General features: G+C 40.0%; 1 protein-coding gene across 4 annotated transcripts in view; it reads right to left on the reverse strand.

Annotated features, from left to right (window-relative positions):
• The window catches only part of ADGRF1 (adhesion G protein-coupled receptor F1), a 79,876-nt gene that overhangs the window by 13,982 nt on the left and 42,986 nt on the right, over positions 1-22,908 (reverse strand). For 3 of the 4 annotated variants that reach the window (XM_072733623.1, XM_072733626.1, XM_072733625.1), the window contains 8 exons: positions 14,450-14,528; positions 12,517-12,609; positions 11,144-11,201; positions 8,818-8,967; positions 7,386-7,559; positions 5,628-5,728; positions 4,724-4,782; positions 394-554 (listed from right to left, as the gene is read on the reverse strand). In XM_072733623.1, coding sequence (XP_072589724.1) covers positions 394-554; positions 4,724-4,782; positions 5,628-5,728; positions 7,386-7,559; positions 8,818-8,967; positions 11,144-11,201; positions 12,517-12,609; positions 14,450-14,479 — 826 coding nt within the window. In that variant the 5' untranslated portion in view covers positions 14,480-14,528. The remainder of the gene's footprint in view (positions 1-393; positions 555-4,723; positions 4,783-5,627; positions 5,729-7,385; positions 7,560-8,817; positions 8,968-11,143; positions 11,202-12,516; positions 12,610-14,449; positions 14,529-22,908) is intronic. The other variant, XM_025991036.2, reaches the window with a different exon arrangement.

The following is a 22,908-nucleotide window of genomic DNA, read 5'->3' on the forward strand; positions in this document are numbered from 1 at the left end:
TAGGTGGCTGGACTTGAGTTTCATCATGGTGGGGGGAAAACAGCTGCCTGTGTCTACTAAAAGTCAGTCCTAGGGGATCCCTGGGTGGCGCAGCGGTTTGGCGCCTGCCTTTGGCCCAGGGCGTGATCCTGGAGACCCCAGATTGGATCCCACATCGGGCTCCCGGTGCATGGAGCCTGCTTATGTCTCTGCCTCTCTCTCTCTCTCTCTCTCTCTCTCTCTGTCTCTCTCTCTCTCTCTGTGACTATCATAAATAAATAAAAATTTTTAAAAAAGTCAGTCCTAGAACAATTCTGTATCAGAAACCTTTCCAGTCTACTTCCTGAAGACACAAATGAGTTGCTACTTAGAGGACTCCCATAACCTAAGCCAGGGATGGGAATTCAGTATTACCTTTTGCAAACACTCTGAAGGAGCTGTCTTCTAGTGGGAACAGCTTGTGAAGGCCTTCCTTCACCTTCTTAGCCACCTGTTTAATGGCTGACAGCAGCTCAGATGTGCTGCTGGAACTCACAACTTCAAACCCAGCAAAGATTCTTCCATCTCTATAAGGACTATGTGGAAAGAAAAATGAGGTTCATTTAGTCAGTCACTCAGGGCCTGCTGCATGTATGCACATCACTGGATCCATAGGAACACATCAAATAGATTTGGTCCCTGCCTTCATAGAGCTTACATTCTAAAAGTTTTTTTTTTTTATTATGAAATTTTTTTATTATTATTTATTTATGATAGTCACAGAGAGAGAGAGAGAGAGAGGCAGAGACACAGGCAGAGGGAGAAGCAGGCTCCATGCACCGGGAGCCCGATGTGGGATTCGATCCCGGGGCTCCAGGATCGCGCCCTGGGCCAAAGGCAGGTGCCGAACCACTGCACCACCCAGGGATCCCTAGAGCTTACATTCTAATAGAGAAGATAATACAAACAAGAAGCAAGTAACCACCATGTATAAGTAATTATGCAATTGTATATAATATATATATAAATTTAGTTAAATGTTATGAGAGATAAATGCAGTGATAAGAATAGTAGGTGGAGATGAGGCCCACTTTATTTCTTTAAAATTTTTAAAAATATTTACTTATTTATTTGAGAGAGAGCATGCCTGCATGACTGAGAGGAAGGGCAGAGGGAGAGAATCTCCAGCAGAGTCCTTTCTGACACAGAGCCCAATGTGCGGCTCAGTCTCACCACAATGAGATCATGACCCATGAGATCAAAACCTGAGCTGAAACCAAGGTCTGTTTGTTTAACCTACTGTGCCACACGGGTGCCTCAATGAGGCTCACATTAAAATAAAGCTGGCCAAAAAAGGCTTTTCTATGCAGAGGGTCTCTGAAGTTGAGGCCCAAACAATGAGAAGAAAAGTCCAGTGTTACAAAAAACATTGATGTAGGGTACCAGCATGTGTGAAGGTCCTGAGGCAGGAAAATGCTATGAGTTAGACAATTAGACAAATAGAAAGACTATCTGCCAGCTCAAGAACTGGAGTTGTTTCTCAATGCAGAAAGGCTTCAGTGTGGGTTTCAATTATCCTAGGGGGAATAAACTGAGTTCAATAAAACAAGTTACAAGACAAAATTGATTAATTAATTAATTTTAGCATAGCTAAGTTTCAATGAGCAAGAGAGAAATGGTAGGAGATGACTTTAGGTAAGTAGCCAGAAGCCAGATTGGGTAGGGCCTTAGAGTTTGAATTGTATTTTTATTAAAAGGTTTTATTCTTTAGTAAAAGTCAGTGTCATGCTCAGAATGAGCCACTGCATAGAAAGAGCTGAAGGGAGGCAAGCAGGGAAACAGGAGGATCCATCAGGGGGCCAGTGTGTGTGGGGAGAAGTGGTCAGGTTGCACGTGAAGACTGAGCCATGGGAATCGCGAAGGATACTAGGAATGGAGAAAGGATCCTGTCAAGAATGACTGTAAGGGATGGAAAAACAAATTGCAGTGTATTCATACAATGGAATAGCACTGGGAAATAAAAAGGAAGAAACCCTCCCCAAGGGCACCTGGGTGGCTCAGTCAGTAAGGTGTCAACTCGGTTTCAGCTCAGGTCAAAATCTCAGAGTTGTGAGATTGAGCCCCAAGACATACTCCATGCTCAGCATGCAGTCTGCTTAAGACTCTCTCTCCCTCTCTCTCTAAAATAAATAAATAGATCTTAAAAAAAAAAAGGAAGAACCCCTCGGCACTCAGAAAAACAAGGATGACTCTCAAAGACATTATGCTGACGGAAAGAAGCCAGACACACACTAAAACTACACATTGGGTGATTCCTTTTATATGAAGTTCTGGAATAGACAAAACTAACCTACAATGATAGAAATAAGAGCAGTGGTGATTTCTGGTGGGAGGTAGGGGTGGGCATGGAATTGTCTGGAGGTACAAGGTAACTTCAGGGGTGATGAAAATGTTCTGTCTCCTTAAAAGGTGGCTGGTACAAGCATTTGTCAAAGCTTACGAAACTGTACACATAAGGCTTGAGCTCTCACTATGTAAATTATACCTCAATAAAAAATGATTACAAAGGATGACTTCAAGTTTGGGTGTGTGCAACTGGAAGACTTGCGTTCACTGTAACTGGGATGAACACAGCAGTGGGAGAAGTAGCTTAAAGGTTTTGAGGAGAAAAGTTGGAGGATCCCTGTTTTGGACACATTATGTTTGACATGACTACTAGAAAGTCCAATGGAGATGTTAATAGGCAGTTGGATATTTGGGTTTGGACTTCATGGGAAAGGCTAAGCTCAAGTAATACATTTAGAAACCATCAGCATAATGCATTGTGTTTTGAGGTCATGAAAACAAGTGAGATCATATATATTAAATCCTGCAATAATGCCATAAAGTAAACATTATATTGTCCCCCATTTTATAGGTAAGGGAGCTAGAGTCCCAAAGGAAGTTGGGTCAGGTAATTATTAATTATTAACTGATGGATTAGAATCTCTCATGCTCCAAATATCAAATTCTTAATCACTACATTGAACTACACTCACAATGTTTGAATAAATCCAAACACTCTTTTATGTAGTGAGAGTCACAGTGTCTTTGCATTGATATGGCTCTCCTATCAACAAAACATTGTTTACAAAATATTTTCCTGCCTATGATTTCATTTGATTTAATCAAGTTAAGTCAGATTCCACAGGCTTTAACAGTCCCATTCACCAGAGAAGTAAACTGAGACATTAAGAGATTAAGATTTACTTTAAATCATATACATAAACAATAAGACCTAAATAATTGTATTTTATTGACTTATGCCTACTTTATGATTTTATCTACAAATTACAGGAGATAGCTTATAAAATATATGGAATGGAATATGTGTTAGAAATATAAATGGAAGGGCACCTGGGTGGCTCAGTGGTTGAGTGTCTGCCTTTGGCTCAGGTCATGATCCTGGGGTCCTGGGATCAAGTCCTGCATCATACTCCCCACAGGTAGCCTGCTTCTCCCTCTGCCTATGTCTCTGCCTTTCTCTGTGTCTCTCATTAATAAATAAATTTTATAAAAAAGAAATAAATATAAATGGAAAACTAGGACCAAGGTAAAGAAAAATATGAATATTGAATACAAAAATTACTGTGATTGTTTCAAGTTTTTCTATGCATTCAGTAACTGCAGTCAAAAAAGAAAATATAATTATATATAATTATATATAAATATATATATAATTATATAAAATATAATTATATATAGAACTTGGTATTAGAAAAAAGAAGCAGTATCTTTCCTAGCATTGAATTTTAAAGAAAATTATACATATAGGCCTTTATGTAACAACATAAGATAATTGGAAGGATAATATCTAGGACAGTATATTTAAAGCAATGCTGTTGAAAATTTCCTATAGCTATTCTTTAACTGTGAAAAATATATATATATAGTCAAGCTCTCTGACCTCTAAGCCCCTTCCTCTATCAAGTAGACTATTAGTAGTAATCAATGTACACATGGCTAACTAACCAGTTAATTTTTGGAATGAAAGCATAAACAAAAGGACAATTTACTAAATATCTCTTTATTTGCTGTAGACAGTACCTAGTCAGTTTTGAGCTATGCATAGGTGATATCTACACAAAAATGGTTTACCCAAGTCTCCTCGTATGGCTCCCAATTATATAACTGTATCATACCCCTCTGTGCTTGTGAACAGAGAGAAATCATCCTTCTGCAACCTAAACCCTCATCTTTACCCCTCATCCTTCCCATCCTTTCATACCATGATTTCCTGTATCATCCCAAGTTCTGTAACAATGGGTTTGCAGTTCCAGTTCCTGATCTACAGCTTGGAGAATGCCATTCAATATTTAAGTTTCCTCTTCTGACTTTTAGAAGCATCACAGACTTTTGTCTGGTTTTAGTGAGAATCCTACTAGAAAGGCCGGTTCTTCCCTGTTTTCTGTCTAGATCATTTGGGAGTGGCACTAGGCATTCTGCAGGATGGGTGCACAATTCTGGGGATGTCCTTTTTTAAAGATTTATCTATTTATTTTAGAGAGAGAGAAATATAGAGAGAGCATGTGAAAGGAGGAGGGCAGAGGGAGAGAGAGAGAATCTCAAGCAGACTACCTGCTGAGCTCAGATTCCCAACACAGGGCTCCATCTTATGACCCTGAGATCATGACCTGAACTGAAAACAAGAGGTGGGAGTTCAGCGAACTGAGCTACCCAGGCACCCCTCTGGGGATGTCCTTCCAAGGCCATTGTGAGTACTTACCGAAATTGGGTGACACGAACTGACTCAAAATCTTGAATTCTTTTGAATGCCTCCTTAAGCTTACAAGGAGAAAAAAGGGCAATATATTGATCTTTGACCCCATACAAGAAAGATATTTAAGAAAAAAAACTCACGCAGATAATAAGTAAACCAATAGAACCATTGAGCAAATGAAGGAGATACTACAGGAGGCAGTTGCATATTATACAAATAGAGTTCAAATGACAGTTGAGAATTGTACACACACACACACATACACACACACACATCATTTATTTTTGAGTTTGCTAGTAAAGATTGGAGAACCAATTGCTTAGAAAATAGGGGATTGGGTGCTAGATGATACAAATTTACCCAAAATCTGTTTTCTCCTTCACAAAAATAAGCCATAAATCTCCATATGCATTTAAACTGACTCTATCTGGCAAGTAATTGTGTCTGTCTTCAGTGAAAATGACATCTGAACCATCATCCTAAGCAGACAGACACTGATTCAGTTTTTTGGTGACTTCATTACATAGTCCAGAATTTTGCTCAGTAATTCTGTTTAGAAGCGAGGCTTCTTTATGGAATGAATCCCAAATGCTGACAATTGAGCCCGGAGCATGAAATTTTCTTTTGACAAATATAAAACAGAAAATAATCAAGAAGACTTGGTAGACTATGACTCACATAAATTAGCAAAAATGAACACAAGAGAAATGGAAAGAAGTCAATTGTTAAAAATCTCCCAGAAAGAAAATGTTCAACATACGTCAGTTCTGGGCAATGCGATTAACTGCTCTGTAATAACTCATTGAACATGAATAATTAAGAATATGTATTAAATAAACACGCTAAATTGAAAACATCTGAACTTATGTTTAGCCAACAATTTCTTATGTAGTAAGTAGAAAGCGCTTACTTGAATTTCAATTCCAGTCGCATATTTGGAGTATGAAGGAGAAGATGAACTCAAAAGGTCTTTGGTAAATCTTTCATTAATTTTGAAAGTGCCCCAAACCTCTATGGGAAATAAAAAGAGGTTTATAGATATAAAAATCACTCAGTGGAATTTATTGCAGCATAAAATTACAGAAGTACATTTGAAGCCCACCTATTCAACAGTAGCATTTCAATTTTTTCTTGTAATGTAATGAATGTTCACCTAAAATAATATAGGAAGCAGACACAAAACTAGACTTTTCAGTTGTGGATTTGAAATATAACGAGAAGGTGCTGGTGATCAAGATAACCTTACAAATACGTAAATGTGTGGCCACTCACGTATGGTTACAAAAGGCAGTCAGTTAACACTAAAATGTGTGTCCATCTAGGCATTGAGCTGAAACATTCTGTTTATGAAAAATTTTTTAAGAAGAAAAAACTATAAAACACTACTTGCTGACTCTCCCATTGCTTTTCTGTTCTGGGACAGGTTGTTGTTCATTTTCATATGGACAAACTCTGTTTATCCTTCATTTAGGACCTAGTCAAATGTACCTCCTCTGCAAGGCCTCCCCAGATCCCCCAAACGCAAATTCTTTTGCTCCTCTAAATTCCTACAGTACTTTGTTCATACTCCCTTTACAACCTCTTGTACCAACATATCTGTGAGCATTTCTCACGTTTATATAAACACACTCCACTTGGGAAAGAGCCTTGTGAGTATAATCCCTGTCTGATCCATCTCTGTATCTCTTCAAGATGCATCAGACATAGACCACCTTTCAAAAAGTAGGCTTTCATTCAAATTTGTTGAAGAAATTACATTGTCTTCTTTCTTGGATTACAGCCTCACCTCCCCAACTGGGCTGCTAATTCATAGAGAGAGAGAAATGTTTCATTGTGTCCTCCCAGAATTCGCCTCAGATCTGGGTATAAATATGGCGTTTAATAAATATGTGTGGCCATCATGAATTGGCATGGTCCTGGGAAGGGGAGCCAAGAATGCCCAGGAATGCTAGGTTTTTTCGAGTTCTCCCTCTCTTTGCACAGCTCTACCAAAATCCAGAGCTTCAGGAGAACTGGAGTAGTCTCTGAGGAGACTTTCCAAAGTCCTTCAAGCCCTGGAGGCCACATCATTTGGCTCACTTCATCATCTACTGAACATAACCCTAAGGCAACAAAGGTCCCCCAGCTTCCACTGGTTTCCTAGGCTAGACTTTTAACTTCTGTTTTGTTTTGGTAATGCATTCAATACATATATTTGTTGGCCACCCAGAACATATATTTCAGTATAACCACTATGTGTTCTTCCCTACTCTCACACCTCTAGACTTCCCTTTTCTGGAAATTGATGTTGGCAAAAGAAATGAAAAGAAGGCAGGAAAAAAATTTTGTGTACTCAAGCAGTTCTCCTACTTGGGATTCCTGTGAATCCCCCTCAATCTCAATAAAATCGTTGAAATGCAGAGCTGAGCTGGATGACCATAAGGTTAAAGTGATGCCCAAACATCGACTCTCATTTCCCTTTTTTCTACACTTATAAAGCTCTCTCTCTGTCCAGCTAAGCCTAGTGGGTTATGTTGTCATGGCCCTTTGACAATCCTGCAAACCATAGCTCTGCTCATGGAGACTAAGAGTTAACACATGGGCAAGGAACTAGAGTTCCCTCTCTGTGCAGGTTGGGTGGGAGGGGCCCCAGCCCAGAACTCTCCTCCTGGCACCCTTATGTGCTTACTTGTTCTCTCACAGAAATTGGTGCTCTGACTGAGGTTGTTGACATGACAGTGACAGCTCTGGAGTGCTCCAGCTGTGTGAAGGTAGCATTTCTGGGGATCAAGGCATGAGGGAGGAAACCAGGTGTAGCCGTCCTCACAGGCACACTGCAAACTCCCATTCTGGTTGCCACAGTCTGCACAAAAAACAGACATGGTTTTTTTGGTTGCATGAGATCTGGTTTATAAACTGACCAGTCCTGAGCTCTCACCCTTAGACTTAGAATCTGAACCAAGTGTTTCTCACCAAAAGCTAGAAGGGTGAAAGTAGGATGGCAATATGTTTAAGGTAAATACATGTCTAATTCAATAGATTTTCAGCCTGATAACAGACACCTAACAAAAACACAAAATCAAGTGGCTGGGCCTGACATCCAAAAGAAGGATGGATGCCCACGGATGCCCTGTAGATAGCCCTTAGATTGGGAAAGAGAAGCAGAAGAGAGGGTGTCAACCTGACAGCTATTTAAGAATTCTAAAAAGTTCTTTACCACCATTTTGTTGGAGGTTCCTCCTACCCACCCAGCACCATTCTCAGGTGATGCTAAACATCAAGAGAGTTTTTTCTTCTTGAGAGTCATGGTGAAAAATTCCATCAGCCAATTCTGTGTGCTCATTCCCTACTGACTGACCTAAAACACCCATAAAAAGGTATTCCTTTATAATAGGCCAAAAAAATGGGACAAAGTCACCAGACATTTTTGGGGAAATATGCATTATGATATTTGATAGGGAATGATTCTCAAACTTTGTGATATTATGATAGGGAATGATTCCCAGACTTTGTCATGTGTCAGAATCACCTGGAGAGTCTCATTCCAAAGTTTCTGATTCAGTAAGTCTGGGACAGGGCCAAGGATTTACATTTTCATTAAGCTCTCTGATACTGGTTCCGCTGCTAATCTGGGCACCACACTTTGAGAACTACTGCTTTAGGCAAATCATTTAATGTCTCTGAGACCCAGCATTGTGATCATTAGTGCTATCAATTACTTCTTGCTCTTTTCCAGGCACATAGTAGGATTACATATCCTGGCCCCCTGAGGTTTAATGGGGCCACAAGACCAGTATTTGCCAATAAGTTGTAAGCAGAATTAATATGTGTCACTTCTGAGTTAGAGGATTCAACTGCCAATGAGTGTTCTATTTCTTTTTGGCTCCAACTGAGTACATCTGAGATAGTGTCTGATTCATTAGCCTGAATTTCCAAGTGACCACACAAACACAACCCTGCTGCCAGCCTGCAATAAAGAGGTAGCATGAAGAAGAAATAAAAATGTCTTCTTTCAAACCACAGATAATGTGGGGATGATTGTCTCTATAGCATAACCTAACCTGACCCGACTACTACCCACCTTCCCCCTTCCATTCCCAGTCCCAAGAGGGCAGATTTACGTGTAGTGGCTTTTGCTCTAATAATCTTCACTGGAGCATGTAACCATAATGATGGAGGCTTCAAAAGCTTCAGAAAATTCTTCAGGTCTCTCTTCTCCTTGGAATCTCTATAGGACACCTGAAGCAGTAGCTCATACTCCCGGACTGGGCCTAAAGAGAGGAAGATAGTCAGGAGCCCCCTTTTTCAATCTGAGAGAGAAATATTGCCAAGGAAGCCACCAGAAAGCAATTGTCACATGTAGCCTGGAGGTCATAGGCTATGTCACGCTGCTTGTTACTGACTTCTACTCATCCAGACACTAAATAAAAATGAGCATCCAGAGGAAACACTTGCAGACAGCTCCACATGTGCCTGATCTATGTCTATCCCCATTTCTGCCAAGCCAGCTCTCCACTCTCCTTGACCCATCCTGGTATCACCCTCCTGACTTTACATGGTTCATCAGGATGCATTCAAGGTCAAGTTTCAGGCACCAAGACCCAAGAAAGAAGAGGTGAGAAAAATCCTAGTTATTCTTCCCTCTTTCTCTCCCAGCTCCAGTCTCCTTGGAGCATGTCCAATGTAAAACCCCCAGTCTTGGGCAGCCCAGGTGGCTCAGCGGTTTAGCCACTTTCAGCCCAGGGCCTGATCCTGGAGTCACAGGATCGAGTCCCCTGTCAGGCTCCTGCATTGAGTCTGCTTCTCCCTCTGCCTGTGTCTCTGCCTCTCTCTTATGAATAAATAAATAAAATCTTTAAAAAAAAATAAAACCCTCCAGTCTCACACTTCCCTCTCCAAAGAGCCCTTTTGACCCTATGAGGAGGTTTCAGTAATTAGCTAACTTTGAGTACCTTATATGAAATGCAAAAGCAAAACCAAACCAGACCTTACTTGAGCCTTTATGTACCTTCATCTCTGCCTTATCACTCCTGAGCAGCACCTTTTGTTTTCCTAAGGAGAGGCTGTTACATGTTCTGGACTCAGGAGACTATGAATCCTAGGAGGATCCTCCTACCCAGAACTCATTTAGGCACATTCACATGAAGCATAGTGTGGGATTTCATGAGGTTTCAAGATTGTCCTAAGCTCATCTACACACCTAGATTAGGAATATAAGGACCCTAAAGAGAAAGAAGGAAAGGGTGAACATCCTTCTGTTGTGGGTCTCCTCTGACTGCCACTGGCTCTGAAATTTCCTAGAATTCTCAGATTTCTCGTGACAGCCATGCTTTCTGCGGGGATGGATGAGATGGGGAGCTTCTCTGAAACTGGCCCATTTGTTAGGAGCCTGGGGCACCAGGCAGGAGGGAAATTTGTAGAGAAGGAAATCAGCAGATCAACCTCTAGACTTTTCAGAAGGCATTCAAGAGGGTGGCAGGAAGCCAGCTGAGGCTGACATGCCCCAGAACATGTACAACAATTTCCTGCCTACCATTGCTTCCACCATCTCCCTGCATAGAGCTTCAGCCCAGCCTCTTCTCTCTCCTCTCCTCTTCCTTGTAGGCTGGAACCTCTGTCCCAGGTCTTGGGAGCTACACCAAGTAGGCGAAGGTAAGTGGACTCCTGCTCCCACTGCCCAAGCAGGTAAGAAGTGGGAGGAGGCTCATGGCACTGGTTCTAGAGCCAGAGTGTTTAGATTTGAATAATTCCTCCTCCCCCTAGCTCTGTGTCTTAATTTTATTGTCTATAAAATAAAGATGACCATTCCACCTAAATCAGAGGATTTAATTCATCTAATGCACTTAACATAGCGTCTGGCACCTAGTAACACCTCACTAAATATTGTCTTTTCACTGTCAGAGAAAATGTTTTCATAGCATTCCAAGTTGAATTTTTATTTCATTCTCTGAAGAAGTGTAGCCTTGCAGAGTGGTTAGTACAATGACACTATTTGCATACTTTTTATGACAGATCACTTCCCTGGACCAAAGCTTTTGCGGACTGACCCAGGAACATAACAACCATCTGTGTGCACCATGGTTTCCACCAAGAAATATATTCAATGTCTGGAACATCAAAACAACAGATAAATTTCAGAATGCAACCTATTCCTAGTCTGAGGGTTGGGCCCACTAATTACATTGTTAGGATTAAGATAAGGAAGGAAAGGAAGAATATGAAACAGCTACTTGCCCAATATGATGCAGGTTACTGCGCCTTTATGTATTATTTAATTCTCACAAATGTGTTGCATTTGTCCAGTAGGGATGGCTATTATTCTAGTTTTCCACATTTGAGGTGTTTAATTGTGTGTCAAAGATCTCCAGTCAGTCAGAAGACCTACTGAGGTAGGAACCCTAGTTCCTTGTCTACTGCACCACACTCCCTAAGGTAGGCTCAGCTTACCTGGATGCTTTTTCTTATTCAAAATGAGTCCTCTTTTTGTTTTGATGCCTTCAGTTCTCTGTTTAAAAGAAAATGAGAATTATTAAGGCTGAGTTTTGTAATGATTGTACTTCATAAGGCCTTATTGGATCTCCCAGATGAACTGAAATTATGGATCTAAAATCCAAGTCAGGGATAGTGGAGAGGTGCCCAGAGAGTCTTCTCTGAGGCAACTTTTGAGCACAAACCTGAAGGAGGTAGTGGAGTAAGGATCCCTGGAGAAAGAACTTTCCTGGCAGAGGGAACTGCACATGCAATGGCCTTGGGGTAAGAATATGTCTGGCATGTGAGGAGAGAGTGAGGAGGCCAGAGTAGCACAATGGAGTGGGGAAGGGGAGATGGTAGGGCTTGAACTCAGAAAGTATCTCCAAGGAGGTGGGCTGTTGGATCTTTATAGGGCAACAGCTTAATTTTTACTTGAGTAGGATGGGAACCCACTGGAGAGTTCTCAAAAGAGATGAGAGTGCTCTACTTTACTTTTTAGAAGGCTCAATCCTGCAGCCATGTTGGGAACAGACAGGCAGAGAAGCAATGAGAGCATCTCAGGAGTTATTGAAATAACACAGCGAGAGATACTAAAGGTGTGGATCAAGGTGGAAGCCACAGAGGTAGTGAGAAATGTTTGAATTCTGGGTGTATTCAAAGATAAAGCAAAACAAAACAAAACAGGAGCCAATGGTTTAAATATGGATTATGGGAAGAGTCAAACATGAAAATAAGTTTTTTGCCCAAGCATCTGGAGAGACAATGATGCCACTTGTTGAGATGGGAAAGGAGAAGCAGGTTTGGTGAGAAAAAAAATCAGGAATTTAATTTTGGACCTATTAAGTTAAGGGGCCTATTGGACACCCAGCTGGAGACACCCACGTAGGTAGTAGACAGACAGCTGTAGAGTTCAGGGGAGAAGGTCGAGATGCAGATGTATATTTGGGAGTCATCAGGGTGTAAAGAATACTAAAACCATGATCCTAGATGAAAGCATTGAGAGAGTGAGTGTAGTTGGGGGTGAGAGTCCAATGATTGCCCATGCCAATCTTTATGCCTTTCCTCAGTCAAAGAAATCATAAGAAGGAATGTGCTGAGCTAAACATGATCTCCAAAACGGTTTAGTCTGAGTTCCTTATTTTGCAGTTAGCTCATCTAAATTCCAAGAGATAAAACTGTCCAAGGCTATGCAGCTAATGTTGGTAACGTGGAGACAAGAACCCAAGATTTTTCATTCCAAGTCTATTAAATTATGCAGTTCCAGTTGCCAAGAGAATGATGGGTTTTCAAAGGGCAGAGGGAGAGAAGAGAGGTGGTAGAGAGGGAAAATAGGGCATATGCCAACTCACCCCCGGGAAGCCTTCCCAACCCTCAATGAGTGTGAAGAAAGAGATGAGCCAGAGCACGTGGACTTGCATCTTCAGTTGGCCTCCCTCCTTATCCTGGATTCAACGTAAACAACCAGAGTCACAGTCTGTGGCTAGACAATGGATATATCATGCAAGGCTGAGGCACAAAACAGGTCATTCAAGCCAGAATTTAAAAATGCACACAGCGGTAGAGACTAACGAGTGGGTCAGAATCCCTGAGTGGTTGATTACTTTTCCACCTCACATGTGTAGCCTGAGATGCCATTATTTCCACTCTGGTAGCAGGAGTAGTAAGCTTCTGTCTTTACAAACTGCCTAAAAAATTGCTCGAGAGCTCTCTTCTCAGTGATGAAATTTGACCAAACATAGGCTATTTTAAAATCATGCCTTGCTTAACTTTGCAAACAAATGCATTTAACATCCAGCCTTTTTATATTTCATGGTTTCCTTTTCATCTCCATAAAAACAAATATTAAAATAACCGAAGATCTGGGGCACCTAGGTGGCTCAGTGGTTGAGCCTTTGGCTCAGGTCATCATCCTGCGGTTCTGAGATTGAGTCTCAAAACAGTCTCTTCTCCCTCTGCTTGTGTCTCTGCCTCTGTGTGTGTCTTTCATGAATAAATAAATAACATCATTTAAAAACAAACAAACATATAAATAAATAAATAACTGAAGATCCTTAGAACCATGAATATAAGGACAGAATCAGAGTATGTAAGCATAGAAATAATAATGAACAAATCAAACAAATTTCTTTCCTTATAGTTGATGTAATTATCAACAAATTATCCTTGACTTTATGCTTATGTCAGAATAATTTAGACAAAAATCAACACATAGTCATGGTCACAAAATTGGCCATGTGTACCCAGGATTTTCATGTCAACAACAACAACAACAAAATCATGGTAAGTTAAAACTGTTCTGTCCAATATGGTAGCCACTGGAGCTATGTGGAAATCTAAATTTTAGCTTTAATTACAATAGAGTGAAATGAAAATTTCATTTTCTCTGTCACACTAGCCAAATTTCAAGTGCTCAACAACCACATGTAGCTAGTGGCTACCAATTTTAGGCAGTGTAGATGCAGAACACTTTGATTATTTTTTTGAAGATTTATTTATTACTTAGAAAGAGAGAAAGAGTGCACAGGGGGAAGGCACAGAGAGAGGAAGAGAGGAGAGGTCATCTCAAGCTGAGTGGGAATTCAGACTTGGGGCTCAATCCCACAACCCTGAGATCATGACCTGGGCCGAAATCGAGAGCCAGACACTCAACTGACTGAGCCACCCAGTTGCCCCAGAACACTTCCATTATTGCCAAAAGTTATATTAGGCACGAAATAGTATTCAGCCTTAAAATAGAAGGAAATCCTGTCACATGATAAGACATGGATAAACCTCAAGGGCATTATATTTTTTAAAAAGAAGCCAATGGGAAAAAGATCTTGTATGATTCCACTTCTATGAAGTATCTAAAGAAGTCAAGCTCACAGAAATAGAAAATAGAATGGTAGTCACCAAGGGCTTGGAGAAGGGAAAATAGAGACTTGTTATTTAGTAATAACAATAATAATAATAAAAAGTTTCAGTTTTGCCAGAACAGAAAGTTCCAGAGAACTGATGTACAGCTATGTGAATATACTTTACATTATTGAAACTGCACACTTAAAAATGGTTAAGGCAGTACATTTTATGTTACGTGGGTTTTTTTACCACAATTTCTGGAAAGTTGTATTGAACATCATTGATAGAAATGAAGGTATACTTCCCTCTGGCCTCTCAACATTATTCCACATGGGAAAAGATGAAAAACTCTAATCCCCAAACTCAGTAACCCACCACTAGAATAAGTGTCCTTGGTTAGCAGCACAGAAAACACAGAGTTGGGCCCTTCCTTCCAGCCCTTACCTTGTTTCCCAGATGCACTTTAACCCTCATACAAACCCTGCCATGGCTGACAGTGCTGCCTCACACTTTGCTCTTGGATCTACAAAAAAAGAAAAAAGGTGCTAGAGGCAAGATAAAAATTACTACAGCCATGGCCTACATGTCAGCAGAGACCCTTTCCAGGGCTTTCAAGGGAAGCATGAAAAATAAGCAAGGAAACATATACAACTTGTGTGTTTACCTTTTCCCCTCCTGGTCCTCTCTCTCTCTCTTTTTTTTAAAGATTTATTTATTTACTCATTCAGAGAGAGCGAAGAGAGAGACAGAGACACAGAAAGAGGGAGAAGCAGAGAGAGAAGCAGGCTCCCTGCAGGAAGCCCGATGTGGGACTCGATCCCGGGTCTCCAGGATCACACCCCAGGCTGCAGGCGGCACTAAACCGCTGCGCCACTGGGGCTGTCCCCCTGGTCCTCTCCTGTCCCTACATTCCCACTTGCCAAAACTCCTTCAAAATCTACTGATTTAGCATTGAGCAGAAGCCTGTGCTCCAGATTGTTCTTCTAGATCTTGCTTTTCAAAACTCATCTCCTCTGGGTCCTATTTCCTCTGGCCAGCTCTGTGCTGGACATTTATCCATAGAGCAGTGTTTTTCAAACATTCTGATCAGGACCCATAAAAAAGGTATATATTTTATAATGTGCATATATACATACACATATAATAAAATGTATGAGTGTGTACATCTAAATAACGGAATAGTTAAATAACAGAACAATTCTGTGAAACAGAGCTTAATTATTTCTGAGATGTGCCCTTGGATATTTCCATTTTTATTAACTTTTTATTGAAATTCTACTTAGTTAATATTAGTTTCAGGTGTACAATATAGTGATTCAACACTTGTATGCAACACCCTGTGCTCATCACAGCAAGTGCCCTCCTTAATCCCCGTCAACTATTTCCCTCATCCACCCCACATCCCCTCTGGTAACCATCAGTTTCTTCTCTATAGTAAAGAGTCTGTTTCTTGGTTTGTCTCTCTCTTTTTCCCCTCTGCTCATTTGTTTTATTTTTTAAATTCCACATAAGAGGGAAATCATAGGGTATTTGTGGTATTTGTCTTTCCCTGACTGACTTATTTCAGTTTAACATAATTCTTTTTATCTCCATCTATGCCTTGCAAATGGCAAGATCTCATTCTTTTATATGGCTGAGTAATATTCTGTTATATATATATATATATATATATATATATATATATATATATATATCACATCTTCCTTATCCATTCATCAGTCAATGGACTCTAGGGCTGGTTCCATAACTTGGCTATTGTACATAATGTTGGTATAAACATTGGGATGTATGTATCCCTTTGAATTAGTATTTTTGTATTCTTTCGGTAAACACCTAGTACTGTAATTTCTGGGTAGGTTAGTTTTATTTTTTTTAAGATTTTATTTATTTATTTTGTTTGAGAGAGAGAGAGAATGAACAGGTGGAGGGGTAGAGAGAGAGGGGAAGAGAATCTCAAGCAAACTCTGCACTGAGTGCAAAGCCTTTTGAGGGGCTTGATCTCACAACCCTGAGAACATGACCTGAGCTGAAACCAAGAGTTGGATGTTTACATGACTGAGTCACCCAGGAGCCCCAGGGTAGCTGTAGTTTTAACTTTTTGAGGAACCTCATACTGTTTTCCACAGTGGCTGCACCAGTTTGCATTCCCACCAACAGTGTAAGAAAATTCCCTTTCTCCACATCCTCATCAACATCTGTTATTTCCTGTGTTGTTGATTTTAGCAGGAAAACACAGGAACACACCTCACTCATTCTAACAGGTGTGAGGTGATATTGTAGTTTTGATTCATTTTCCTCTGATGGTATGTGATGTTGGATATTTTCTCATGTGTGTGTGTGTTGGCCATCTTTTGGCCATGTCTTTTTCTTTTTTTCAGATTTTATTTATTTATTCTTTTTTCTTGTATGTCTGTACGTCTTTTTCTTTTTCTTTTTTTTTTTTTTTTTTAGATTTTATTTATTTATTCATGAGAGACAGAGAGAGAAGTAGAGACAGAGGTAGGCTCCCTGCAGCGAGCCTGACTCAGGACCTGATCCCAGGACTCCCGGATTACAACCTGAGCCAAAAGCAGATGCTCAACCACTGAGCCACCCAGGCAACCCCTATCCGTATGTTTTATTTGGAAAAATGTCTATTCAACTCTTTTATTTTTTTAATTGGATTCTTCATTTTGGGGGTGTTGAGTTTTGTAAGTTCTTTATATTTTTTGGATACCAACCCTTTATCTAATATGTCATTTGCAAATAACTTCTTCCATTCCATAAGTTGCCTTTGAGTTTTGTTGATTGTTTCCTTCACTGTGCAGAACTTTTTTATTTTGATGAAGTCCCAATAGTTCATTTTTGCTTTTATTTCCCTTACTGAAGAGACATATCTAGAAAGAAGTTGCCGTGGGTATCGTCAAAGAGGTTACTACATGTATTCTTCTCTAGGATTTTTATGGTTTCCTGTCTCACAATTGGGTTTGAATCCATTTTGGATTTATTTTCATGTATGGCGTAAGAAAGTGGTCCAGTTTCATTGCTTTGCATGTTTTACAGTTTTCCCAACACCATTTGTTGAAGAGACTTTTTCCCATTGAATACTTTCCTGCTTCGTCAAAGATTAATTAACCATATGGTTGTGGGTTCATTTCTGGGTTTTCTGTTCTGTTCCATTGATCTGTGTATCTATTTTTGTTCCAGTACCATTCTGTTTTTACCACTATAGCTTTGAGATATAACTATTTGTTTTTATTTTATTGGGTTGTGGTTTTTCTGGTTTTATTTTTTTGGTAAACTGTCACATCCTACTAAATTGATTTACCAACACCTTCTTCGACTACAGCCACCTCGTAGAGGAAACTTGTGCTCTTTCCAACCCCATTCTCACTTTTTCTTTACTTCCAGGGAAAACTTTTTAATGCCAGCTCCTGACATTGAGCACTTTTTTTTTAGTCTGTAGTGCTGAAGCTTTCAAAGAGGGCAATAGTCACTGTGCATGTGGGTATAATCTATCCTCTCCTTGTGCCAGAGCCTGCTTCCAAATGGGAGGCCTGGCTCTTATGTAGCTCTTTCTCTCAATCATTTCTCTCTGAAATATCTTTTTTTCTCCATCATATTGCCCAAGCTTGAGCCTGCAAACCCAACTCTAAAAGTCCCTAATGACAGCCTGGGCATTATGAGGAAATTCTCTCATACTCTTGGCCTCTTTATCCCCTCTTCCTCCCTTGTGGAGGGTGTATTCTGGGCTGTCTCCTTGGATTTGCTAGAAATGGTAAATTGTCACTTACAGTCAGAGTTTCAGACCAGTGATTCCAGTGATTCCTGCTCTGTAGGCCAATCATGAATAGCTGGACTATTAAAAGGAAGGAGGAGGAGAGGGAGGGAAGGAAGAACAGAGGAAGAAAAGAAAATATTTGGAAGCTCATTAGAAAACACTGATGCCCTTATCCCCCTTAAACCCTGCTCAATCCTAGGCCAAACCCAGCCATGTGCATAATTAAATCAACCAAAGGATGCTGATCTCTATGCAGGTTTAAGAGTTGTTATTCTAGCCTGGTTCTGGGATAGGGAACAGGAGTGCAGCACTGAAGCCAAGCCTGAGATTTGAGTTCTACTTTGGGATTTGGGACCAAAGCTCAAACTAATCAAAGGGTTTTCTTTGCTTCCTTGGTGTATACTTCTGGGATAAGGTTGGAAGACTGAATTTCAGATAAATAATGACTAATTTTTTTAGTGTTCAGTATGAGCCACACAATATTTGAGACACTATTGATCATCCAGAATTATTCGTTGTTTTTCTGAAATTCAAATTTAACCAGGCATTCTCTATTTGACAGCTAGTCAAAGGTGGGAAAATAGAATTTCAAGGTGCACAGGACCCAAGCACTGTGGCTGGATTGCCCAGGGTTTGCATACCAGCTTTGACTTGATAAATGTCAAATTGAGGCTTTCATACCTCAGTTTACTGATCTATCATGTGGAGGAAATCGTATTAATTCAGAGATTCTTAGGAGATTTGAATGCATTATTGCATGTAAAGTACACCAAACAGTGCTTGGCCGGTAGTAAGCCTCAATTATGGTCAGCAATTAATATTAGCATTACTAATATTTTAATTTCATCACCTATATTTATAGTTACTTGTTGAATTGTGTCAGAATTTGACTTCAATTGTGAGTCAGATTAACTTACCAAGTAAAAGGTGCTCCCAAGTCAATGGCCACCACTATGTAAAGAGAAGGATGGATCCCAGCCTCAAAATGATAAAAAATATTTTTTTACAGTAACTGAATTATCTGACTCAAAAGAGAGTCCTTGACAGTGTGCGTGTCAGAAATACCGTGTCTGTGTGTGTCTGTCTGTCTGTGTGTCTTGGGTAATCTTAAATCCCACTTTGCTTTTACTAAATGTGACCCCCATGGTATTTTCAGCACTTCCTTTCCAAGCTGAAAGGGTCCTGATTATTTTTTTTAAGATTTTATTTATTTATTCATGAAGGACACAGAGAAAGAGCCAGAGACATTACAGAAGGAGAAGCAGACTCCTCAAGGGGAACCCAATGAGGGACTAGATCCCAGGACCCTGGGATCATGTCCTGAGTCAAAGGCAGATGCTCAACCACTGAGCCACCCAGGTGTCCCCAAAGTTCTGATTATTAAAAAATTCTCAGAATCTGTGTACTCCTGCCACAGACAAGGAGCTGTTGTTGACATCAGAGTACGTGTGTTTACATCACTCACTGGGCAGCAGCTGGGGACTGCTGATGCCTGACCCACAGCTGTGTTGGCACCAGCTGCAGTGGGAAGGCTTGACCATGGTAGAACCTCCCTCACTTCCTTGAATTCATTCAAGTGAATTCATTCCTGATAATCCTTGTCCTTCAATCTGCAGAGAACAATCATTAGGTTTCGCTACTACGCCTCTGGAGAATATTGTCCATTGTCTCTCCATTCTTCCAGTTATGTCTTTATTGGTCCCAAATATTATTTATTTATGTCAACACTTGTCACCTTATCAACAGTGGTACTGAGTTGGAACTGCTCATACCTACACTTCCCAGCATTTTTAGCAATATTCTAATCTTAGGCACTGTTGAACACTTGGGTTGCTCTCCTGGCACCAATATTTATGGGATTGTTTCTTCCTCTATAAATAGAAGAATTCCCAGTAGAGATGTCCCCCTCTTCTCTGTCCTGGACTCACATGGGCACACGTGCATACCACACACACACACACACACACACACACACACGTGCATGCACACACTAATTGAAACAGCAGATCTCCAGCTAACATCTGAAGGACATCATAACTCAAATAGAACTGATTGTTTTATAGGCAGAAGACCTGTAAAACCTTGGTTTTATTTCATCTTTCATTTTATAGCTTTTTGGTAACATTTTCATTGCGATATGTCTTTGTGGAGGAAGCCTTAGGCCTTTTGCCTTTGAGATGGGTTTCTTTGTACTCCTTTAAGTAGGCAGTTATAGTAGAAGTCAGGTAAAAAAGGTAGGTAGGGACAAAGAAGACAACCAATTCACATCTGGAAAAGTGTTGAGAAGTTTGGTGAATCTTGAGCTAGACAAATTTCTTCTGGAAGCACTACAATTTAAAGTTATTTAAAATCTCAGTGAGCATCTGCATAGATATGTGTGCACAGTACAATTTTAAGCACATATTTTACATTTTAGCATATTTTAGTATGCTTCTGTTGTATAAATATAATGGAAAAGAGCTAGATGAACAGAATCTAACCCTAGGTTTGTCTCTGATCTGTCAGAACCTGTGGAAGCTAAAGAAAAAAAAAACAGAACATGCTGGAACTCAGTTTCTTCCTCTATAAAATAAACAATAGGGGAGTATGAGCCCAGAGCCATTCACATTCAAAGTCTATTGTTATATGCCCATTTGTCAGTTTCTCTTTGGACATTATTTATTTAATTATTCTCTCCTATGGTGTCTGTCAATCATCAAGCTAAGTGGGGAAAGATTAAAATTTCTTACTGGGCTTTATACTTGTTTTCTCCTCCAACTGGTTATTAAAATTCTGGAATATGTGTTAAGATAGGCTGGGAACCTAAGAATGAAGTCCTTGGGTTGAGAACAAAGGTGTGATTTTTGAGAATTTTAGAATTATAAGGTTGAGAGAGACAAAAGGAACGACTTAGCTCAGTCATTCCTTCCCCAGGATGCTTTACCCATCTGCTAAACTCTAATTTGTTCAACCACTGGATATTGAGAGCCTCCAATTTTCTGGGCACTGTACCAGACACCAGCGGTTCACAGCATAGCTGGGCAAGGCATTCATACACTCTAGCTCCCGTAGTTTTGGGAAACTCCAAAAGCAGTGATCCAGCCCTACTTTTGAAAACAACTGCTGGGTGGCTGGGGTCTCTTTGTTTCTTGTTTAAATCCTTCACTGTTTCCTTGAATGGATCTCCCTTCAGAGCCCAGTTCATGACCCTACCTCCTCGTGGGATCCTTTTAGACCCCAAAATCAAGAAATCTATTTTTTACAAGTGTGGGTGTCCTCTCCCACTCGTGGGAACTTTGGCTACAGAGCATTTCTCATATTGCTGGTGCTGTCAGCCTAGCATGGCTGTGTGCTCCCCACTAACAAAGATCTGGACTTTTTAAAGCTTTTCTGTCTGTACTTTGTATCTCAACAAAGACACAGGATGATCTGTTGTTCTTAGCTCATCACCCAATACTTCTTCCGATGTCCTAGTAGAGTACATTTCCCACAGACAAGTCCAGCTCAATCCCGTTGCAAGAGCCTGATGGCCAGCCTCGGGAGTTGGCTCTCTTCCAACCCCTTGTAACTAAAGATTTTCTCCTGTCATTCATGGGTCAGTAGAGCCAATATTAGCACCAAGCCCTTAGAGGACGATTAATGGCATTCCAGAGAAGGTGCCAAGCTGTTTCTTCCAGCCAAGCCTTCAGCTCAGCGATAGGGACCCAGCCTTCCTGGAATCCCCAGGTCGGATTTATTTCCCATCTTCCTCACATGACTCTGCTTACTTAGGGTAAAACCCATGGAATTTAAACTTCCTCTTAGATTGTTCCCTTGAAAAAATACTTGAACAGCACTTAAGGGAGGTGATGGTTACATAATAAGAAATAAGTATAATTCTTTGTCATTTACTAAATGCTTTTGTATGTATAGATTTGGTTATTTTGGCAATCTTACAAGTAAAGTGGGGATTATTTTCATTACATACTTGCAGAAAATGAGAAGGATAGGCCTATATTCTAAATAAAAAGAATTTATCAACCTTTTCTCTAAATTTCTCTCCCCAAAGAATTTAATATTTCTCTTGGACTCTGAGCCAATGCATGTTATTGTTTGGGATATGATTTTAATAAGGTCCTGATTGTTAATTTGATCTCCATCTGAGTTTCTTACAAATAAGCTTGCTTTGTTCAGAAAAAAGAAGAATATACTTTTCAAAGCTATCCTCCTAGCAATGTGAGTGTCATCAGTGCCCAAGGATGAAAACACACTTTAGTAGGCCCATTGGAAAGAACCAGAAAACAGGCTTTGTGGCATCTTCTTATGTGAATTATCAGATTAAAGATGCTACAAGCTCTTCTTGGATATCTTTTTAAAGAAATGTAAAATGAATATCCAACTTTCATTCAGAGCTTAAACTGATAAATCTTAACTATTTCAAGTATACTAAAAACATTCTTTCTTTGTTTCCCTATGCCTATTAACAGTATTTTCATAATAATCTCCTAATGAGTAAAAGCAAGTTCCAAAAACATTCCCCAAATGATTCTTCTAGAAATAGAACCAGTTTCCTGGCATTCCACCTATCCTATAAATATTATGTTAGTCCATACTCAAAAACCTCCCAGGCCCCATACTAGATTCAGATAAAAAGTACACACACTATTGTGGCAGATTCGTCATCTGGACTCCTACAATCTGCCCTCAAACATTCCTTCTATATCAAGCTTTGTCTTGCGCATCCTTAATTCTGGACAAACCGAGATTTTTTTCCAGGTTCAAGAGCTGCTTCAAAAGGTCTATGCATTTTGAACTTCTATCAAAGTAACCAAATGCCCTCTCCATTTGTCCCCATCTACACACCCCAGCGAGGTGCAGAAATGCTAATTTCATCACCATGTTCCCAGCATCTTTTTTAATGTTTGCCAAATTGATAGGCAAAATTTTTGTCTAATTGTTTTATCTTCCATGTCTTTGGTTTTTTATCACTAAGACTAAGCCTTTTTTTTTGTCAGATGTTTATTAGCCATTTGTTTTGTTTGTTTTTCTGGCTTGACTTTTTAAGCCATTGTTCAAAGTTTTTCTGTTGGGATGCTTACTTTTTCTTAAGAACTGCTTCTTTGGAACTTTTGTATAACATGAATATTAGCTCTTTGTCACTTCTGTTATAAATATTTGTTCATTT

Source organism: Vulpes vulpes, chromosome 1 (genome assembly GCF_048418805.1).
Source record: "Vulpes vulpes isolate BD-2025 chromosome 1, VulVul3, whole genome shotgun sequence".
NCBI classification, from domain to species: Eukaryota; Metazoa; Chordata; class Mammalia; order Carnivora; family Canidae; genus Vulpes; species Vulpes vulpes.